Genomic DNA, 7,784 nt, shown 5'->3' with positions numbered 1-7,784 from the left:
CAGGACTTTTTGTCAGGGGGAACGCGCTGGAACGCAGTTCTTGTACCTTCTTTCATAGACCACATGGTTCATTTCGTAGCATTAATGTGCTAATCTAAAAAAAAACTATAAAACAATTAGAATGTAATAATTATTCTTTACAAAAATAATAACCGATAGCTTCAAAACGATTTTGAAATACGAATAAATGTGTCTATTATTGCGCATGTCCAAGAATAATCCCCTCTCCTCCCCCGTCCCATCCTCACGGTCCCTCGCATTTTTTTCTAGAAAAAACACAGTTTCTGTGTAAAAACATGAGGCTGGGCATGTGTGTGAAATGACAATATAAGTTGCTTTGGGGTTTGATATAATATATTTTTGTAGTATGTTGTGTCGTGGCTGTCTGAGTTTACTTGCATGATAAATAACCTACTTTTCTAACTTTTCCACATGCAACCCAGGCAAAGTAGAGCTTTGATATTGTGTTATTCGGACTCATGGTGTACAGTGTGTTGTATTATCTAGTGCTTTATTTAGCACAGTGTGTCATTTGTTGGTGAGTAATGGTTGTTCTATATCCTGTTGTGTTCTCTGTGAAAGTAACACATTTGTGTAAGCACTATGTGGTTAAGAAAATACAGGTATAAGCAGGTAGGAATTAAGCCTTTCTCCCTTCCCCCAGACATCCCCGCCCTGTCAATCCTGGATTGGCAGAGAGCAGGACCCAAGCTGGGAGGACGGCATTGTTACAGCCCCCTCCCCTCTGCTGAGCCTTATGTATAAATCACTCTAACCAGAGAGGGACTGACTGAGTAGCCTGCAGCCCCTTGCTAGTGATCTGTGTGAGTCTATTTGTCTATCTCTGTTTTCCAGCCATGAGTTACTCCCGCTCTGTCTATTCTTCTTCCTCTATGGTAGGTGGGGGAGCCTACCGCCCCCTGAGCTCTGCCCCCCGCTTTGTGCCAGGCAGCTCTGCCAGTATACATGCTGGTGCAGGGGGCTCAGGTTCCCGGATCTCTGTGTCCAGGGTGTCCACTGTTGGGTCTGGGTTCGGCGGAGGCTATGGTGGCTATGGTGGGGTGGCTGGACTTGGTCTGGTTGGTGGAGCCCAGAATGAGAAGGAGACCATGCAGGGGCTGAATGACCGTCTGGCATCGTACCTGGACAAGGTGCGCAGCCTAGAGTCGGCCAATCAAAAGCTGGAGGTGCAGATCCGCCAGCACATGGAGAAGAAGGGACCCACCAAGGACTGGGAACCATACTACAAAGCTCTGGAGGACCTGCGGAAACAGGTGAGGACCCTATGTGTACACAATCTGATATCTACTGACACTACATGTCAGAACAGAACGAGTAAACTAACATCAGAACTAGTGATGTTAAAGCTGCTCTATTTCAATCTGAAACTCACATGCTCTTTATCCCATGTACCCAATTTTCCAACTCTATCTATCCATGAAGTGTCTGTGAATTGGCTGCATAACACTGTTCTTTTAATGTTATGTAACCATGTATTTTTATAACTCTGTGCCCCAGACATACTAGAAAACGAAAGGTAACTCTCAATGTATTACTTCCTGGTAAAACATTTTTATAAATAAACTACATGTTGCTGAAAAATACAGCCACACTGACTTCCAATGCTGAGGAACCAACAAGCTATTTTATGCACAGGTGGATAACAGCATTTTTTTATATTGACCTGTTATATATGTGCTCCGTATGTTATGCTCTAGATATCTTTATCTCCCCATTAGCGTTGGTCCTCGTCTTTCAGTTCATACCTTCTGCCCCATCTTAAACTATATCTCTCTGTGTCTCTGTCTCTCGTCTTCGTCTCTCGTCTCTCGTCACTATGCACTGCTGTTCCACCCATCCCTACCCTCCTTATGACCGCTTAGCGGCTTCATCATGTTCCATGCAGGTGCTGCTATCCCAGAGGGCAGGAGGGAGGCACAAGGGAAGAAAATGGGTGTGTGAGAGGGAGCATTAAACGCATTCTGTTCCTGTGTAATTGTGAAAAAATGATTACACAGGAAATCTGTGTACGAATTCTGCAGGACTCCAAATAGTTGTACGTTAGCACGGCATTTATTGTGTTAATCTGTGATCTCTTACTCTAAACCTCTGGAGCAGTAGAGGGCCAGCAACACATTGCTTAACAATGAACAGGTTGACCCCAGTAATCTCACACTAACATAGAGTCCTTACTCTCTATAAAGCTCAATGTTGTGTAAAAATCTATATCTGGGTGAAAGACATAAAACAGGACTGGCTCAGCTTGTCCCTAGAAAAGTTAATGTGATCATGTTATCCTACATCACTCTGTCTCCATCATTTTAGCCCACTCGCGCAAATCTCCCTCATACTTTCTTCTTCTTGCTTTAACAATATACTCTCTCCTGCTCCTAGGTGTTTGACAGCACTGTTGACAACTCTCAGCTGGTTCTGCAGATTGACAATGCACGTCTTGCAGCTGACGACTTCAGAGTAAAGTGAGTTCTGCCTCTAATCTTCTATATTCTCTCAGCATGAAAATCCATGAGATGACTATTCATCTTTTGCTTTAATTGGGTGTGGTCTTCCCTTTCACTTCCTAATGTTTACACGCTGGAAAAAAAAAACATTTCCCCTGCCTCTCGGCTTGTTGCTTCCGCATCCCCATCACTGTTTTTCTTATTGTCCCAATATACAACGTTCCACGTCCCTAGGTGTATTATTGGATATGTAAGAGATATACCATGTGATGAGTTGCCACAAACCAAAGTAATTTCAACAATTTCCACTGCTGCATACAATGAGCCAGGAATCAACCTAAATGATTGCAATGAGGAAATATATTGAAGTGTCAGCCTTTAGTGAGGACATTGGTACGTTGTGTTTTTAACATATTTAGAAGATAAATTTTATAGCCTGCAAGTAATGTTCCAACCAAGCTTTTTCTCCAGGAAATTAAGCTAAAATCTTCCAAACCTACTGTAGGGAATGACAACTTCCCAGCATATTATATAGAGGTATTGGTGGGATAGGAATGTGTATATGCCTCACTTGTTGCCCCATAATAGTTCCACTAAATTTGTGTCTATGTGAATGTATTTTTCTGTGTGTTTGGTCCTATTTCCTCCACTCACTCTCACTTTACTCTCTAGGTACGAAGCAGAACTGGCTATCCGTCTGTCAGTGGAGACAGATATTGCTGGGCTGCGTAAAGTTATAGATGACACCAACGTGAACAGACTAAACCTGGAGAATGAGATTGAGTCTCTGAGAGAGGAGCTGATGTTCCTGAAGAAGAACCACCAGGATGTAAGGAGTAGGGGGGAGGCATTGGGAGGTTGCTGGGTGTGGGTTAATGGCCACAAATGAGAAGAGCATATCTGAAATGTCCTTGTACAGTTATAACACGGTAGTCATCGTGTGTGTGGCAGTAACTACTGTACTTTGTAAGAGTGACGGTTGCAGAGTGTGCTCTGTGTGTGACTGGGTAGTATTAATGTATAGTTCTGACCATTCTCTACATGGGTCAGAGTTTAAGTGGGACAGATGGCGTTTTTCATGGGGGGAAATCACGGTAAAGAAGTGACTACTTTGTCTCCATGCAGGAGACCAATGACCTACGGGCTCAGATTGCTGGCTCTGCACTAACTGTTGAGATAGATGCCCCCAAAACTCAAGACCTTGGCAAGATCATGGCAGATATTCGGGCACAGTATGATGGACTTGCACAGAAGAACCGCGAAGATGCTGAGAAGTGGTATCAGACAAAGGTGAGTCAGGGTGTGGGCCATGATTGCAACAAATGGTATAGGGAAATGTTGGAATCCTACAAGTGGTTATGAAATGAGTCTGTTGTACCAGACACAACCAAATTACTGTCCACTTTCACCTGGGAAAATAAATGGGATGGGGTATTCCACTTTCACCTGGGGAAATAAATGGGAAGGGGTATTTGTAGGCATGTAAATACCTCAATTAACTGAAACATATTTCTGTGTCCTCTCTCTTTCTCTCTCTATTTCCACCTCACCCCCTGCAGGTGGAGGAGCACACAATGCAGGTCACGGAGGATTCGGCAGTACTTCAGTCTGCAAGGAGCTCAGCTACTGAGCTGCGACGCACTGTACAGTCCCTGGAAATAGAGCTGGAGTCTCTGCGCAATCAGGTAAGGCGGAAATGTGCATCATGAATATCAAGAGTCCACCTACAGGCAATAACAACACTAGTCTGTGTGTATATATATATACTTTTTGTTGAGACTATATCTTCGGTAACATTTATTTATGTATCTTTCAACACAGAAGGCCAACCTCGAAGGCACCCTGCATGACACAGAAGCGCATTATGGAGCTCAGCTGGAAATGCTTGGTGGGTCTGCAATGGGGCTAGAGGCAGAGCTTTCACAAGTGCGCAATGACTGTCAGCGGCAAGCACAGGACTACCAGGCTCTGCTCAACATCAAGATGAAGCTGGAGGCAGAAATCCAAACATACAGACAGCTCTTGGAAGGAGATGACTTTGAGTGAGTATCCAGTGCCCCACCCAAGCCCAGATGCACTATCAATGTCTCTTTAACTTTTCTTTATCCCGCTGAGTCTCACTCTCAGGCCCTTATTCAATATGCTGTAAACCATCTACCCCATGCTCAAGAAAAAGATCATTTGTATGGAGCTTAAATCTTCCAGATCAAGGGGAAGACTGCTTAACCTCATATGGAATAGGGTCTGGAGTCCCACAGCCTCCATCTTACTCTGTTGCTACTATCTTACATTCATTCTTGAACCAGTCTTCTGACATTGTCTGACTTACCCTTCCTTTTGTTGCAGCCTGCAAGATGCCATCACCAGCACAACAACACAAACGGTGAAGAAGGTCATCACAACCACACAGAGGCTTGTAGATGGGAAGGTTGTGTCAGAAAGCAATGACACAAAAGTCATCAAGACCTAAATGACCAAGCCACTGTCTGGAAGCACAATGTCCATGTCCCATACATTTCAATGAATAAAGATTCCAGGCTCGATGTCTTATCAATTGCATTTATTATTGTGATGGAAATTCTTTTAATGCTAGAAAAAACAATAATAAAAACTTTCCTGTAGCATCATTTTGCTCAAAAGGCTTTGTAATTATACTACACTTACTATGCCACACTTGTATTACACTTATTATATGCATCCATGCACCCATCTCTGGGTTGGATACTGGGTACACCACTTGTGGGATCTTCATTTTGCATGACATCCTCCAAAGGAGGAATAACAGGGGGGCACAACGACGACATGTTCTATCATGTTACAAAGGTAGTGAGTGTAAGTGGTTAATGCTGAAACTTACAAGAGTGTGCTGAAGTTTTCTCACTGCCCAGTGCCCAATTATTACTCTATAGATGGGTAAGATGAAAAACAAGGAGATAAAGAAACCTGCTCCACAACGTAGCTGAACTTTGCTCACTGTACAGGGCGCCAGCTGAGTTAATTATTCAAAGCTTTAATTAATGCCTGATGTCCATGGTAACAATAACATACCTCATTAAAATTCAGTGCCGAGTATAGTTAAATAATTCCAACAGTCTAAAACTCGTTCCTTGGTGGGATCTTGTTGACTTCGGTCTCTTCACTGGAGACTTTCCAGTTGCTTATTACTGGAGTTTAGAAACCAGTAGTAGGGCAGGTGTAACACATCAGCATTAAAAAGTGCAATCCCATGTAGATGGCCAGAAAACAACCATGTAAAGATTTTAACAGTCTACTAGACTTCCCTAAAAAAAAACTAACCATGGTTGTATCAAATATTTGTCTGCTTTAATCCCTTGGGAAATTAATTATGAGATCATTTTCTTATTGACCTCTGCATGGGCACCGTGTTTGTCAAGCAAGTGTTTTTATTACCCTTATCCCACCTGGTCAGGGAGCAAATAAACATGGGGAGGAGGGGTCTCTGGCTCTGACAACACAAAGAAACCACAGGAAATCAAACCACCTCCCAAGTCTTAGTACAGGGGTGCGCAAACTGGAGGGTGCGCCCCCCGGGGGGGGCACGAAATTATCTGCGGGGGGTGCGGGGTTTACAGAGCCCCGCGCACTTCCCAAAGGCATTTAAATGTAAATGCCGGGGAAGCGGCGAAGGCCTCTGTAAACTGCACTTACCTTGGTTCCGACGGCATCTGGAGACGCATCGCCATGGCAACGCGGCGTGAAATGACGCCACAGGGGTCATGTGCCGTCAAGTTGCCATGACAACGTGGCGTCATGATGCCCAGAGCGCCTGAAAAAGATTGTGCTCTTCATGTTTACATAATATCCTTTAAAACATTATTTTAAAAAATACTTAAATGTTGCACATTTTGGTAAAATAAAATGCATCAACCACCCAGTTCATTTTAGTTTCAAGATAAATTGTTATTTTAAGGTATAAAACGTTGATTTTTCTTTAATAATTATCTAAATGTATAGCAAAAAAGGATGGGTAGTCCTTTCTTCCATGTAGTAACTAAGGAGGGAGAGGGAGTAGGGGATGATACCCTTTATTGGACCAACAAGTAGTTGGTATGTTACAAGCTTTCGCACCTCTCGGGTCCTTCATTGGGTGTGGCAGAAATACAGAAACACAATATAATATACAGTGTATGTCAGAGGGATATCTGGTTACAATGGAGGTTGAGAGGAAGTTGGAAATAAGATAAGGTGGGAACAGGTAGCCAGGTGTGAAAATAAACAGTGGAGACATAAAGGGCTTTTCTCTATTGAAATGCAAAAGAGGCCTAGACAGTGAGGAGATGTGAGGGGGGGGGGGTGAAATGAGCAGGGGGGGGGGGTAGGGTGTGTATGTGTTCACTGTAACTATTTTAGTGTCTGCTTACCTATATAAAGAATGTTACCAGGAAATAGTGCATATACTGCATACTCACATACGCACTCATACAGACAGTGGTGTGAAAAAGAAAGTACACCCTCTTTGAATTCTATGGTTTTACATATCAGGACATAATAACAATCATCTGTTCCTTAGCAGGTCTTAAAATTAGGTAAATACAATCTCAGATGAACAACAGCACATGACATATTCCACCGTGTCATGATTTATTTAATAAAAATAAAGCCAAAATGGAGAAGCCATATGTGCAAAACTAAGTAGCGCTAAAGAGTACTCCCTAAATGTGTGTAATAAAGTGGGCTTTAAGGTGTTATACCCAATGAATACAAGTAATAGCCTACCAGGAAAACATATAAAAATGTGCCTATATAATGTTAAAAAGCCTAATAATTACAGCACATAGATATTAATAATAAAAAAGTTCAAATATTAAATTATATTCAAACAAAACGACGATCTGAGATAAATAAGTCTAATATCGGATCTCATGGTGAATCCAGACAGGAGCAAACTGCAGCTTCAGTGATGGTGTTGCCAGACCAAGAATACCTAACAGAAAGAAAAGAGAAAAAGAAGCACAAGCTCCATAGCATAATACTGTTTTGGAAAATGTCATCAAATATAAAAAATAATAATAGGGAAACAGTCCCTTGGACTTGCACTCACAAGAGAACAAATATAATCAGCATTAATTGTATTGTATTGTATGTCTTTATATAGCGCCATTAAAGTACATAGCGCTTCACAGTAGTAATACACGTGGTAATCAAATAAATAACAGATAATATAAATAACAGGTCATGGGAATAAGTGCTTCAGACATAAAAGTAACAAGAGGAGTCCCTGCTCCGAAGAGCTTACAGTCTAATTGGTAGTAAAACAAAGAACAAGGGGGGTCAAGGGTTAAAGGAACAGTAACAATCAGAGTT

General features: G+C 42.3%; 1 protein-coding gene across 1 annotated transcript; it reads left to right on the top strand.

Annotated features, from left to right (window-relative positions):
- Window positions 1-774: 774 nt before the first annotated feature.
- KRT18 (keratin 18) lies at window positions 775-5,002 on the top strand. Its single transcript, XM_075591841.1, has 7 exons — window positions 775-1,274; window positions 2,395-2,477; window positions 3,132-3,288; window positions 3,585-3,749; window positions 4,019-4,144; window positions 4,281-4,501; window positions 4,806-5,002. Exons 1-7 carry the CDS (start codon window positions 858-860, stop codon window positions 4,927-4,929), a joined length of 1,293 nt encoding a protein of 430 aa, XP_075447956.1. The 5' UTR covers window positions 775-857; the 3' UTR covers window positions 4,930-5,002.
- The last annotated feature ends 2,782 nt before the right edge of the window (window positions 5,003-7,784 follow it).

This window comes from Ascaphus truei, chromosome 3, assembly GCF_040206685.1.
Source record: "Ascaphus truei isolate aAscTru1 chromosome 3, aAscTru1.hap1, whole genome shotgun sequence".
Lineage (NCBI taxonomy): Eukaryota > Metazoa > Chordata > Amphibia > Anura > Ascaphidae > Ascaphus > Ascaphus truei.
Note: the sequence above shows the minus strand (reverse complement) of the source record. Positions and strands in the feature narration are given on the sequence as shown.

What these genes read in the sequence shown, in the direction of transcription:
- KRT18 (XM_075591841.1), top strand. Translation starts at nt 858, where the DNA reads ATGAGTTACTCCCGCTCTGTCTATTCTTCTTCCTCTATGGTAGGTGGG. An exon ending in GCTGACGACTTCAGAGTAAA is followed by an intron (nt 2,478 to 3,131) that starts GTGAGTTCTGCC and finishes TTTACTCTCTAG; the next exon opens with GTACGAAGCAGAACTGGCTA. An exon ending in TGGAGTCTCTGCGCAATCAG is followed by an intron (nt 4,145 to 4,280) that starts GTAAGGCGGAAA and finishes CTTTCAACACAG; the next exon opens with AAGGCCAACCTCGAAGGCAC.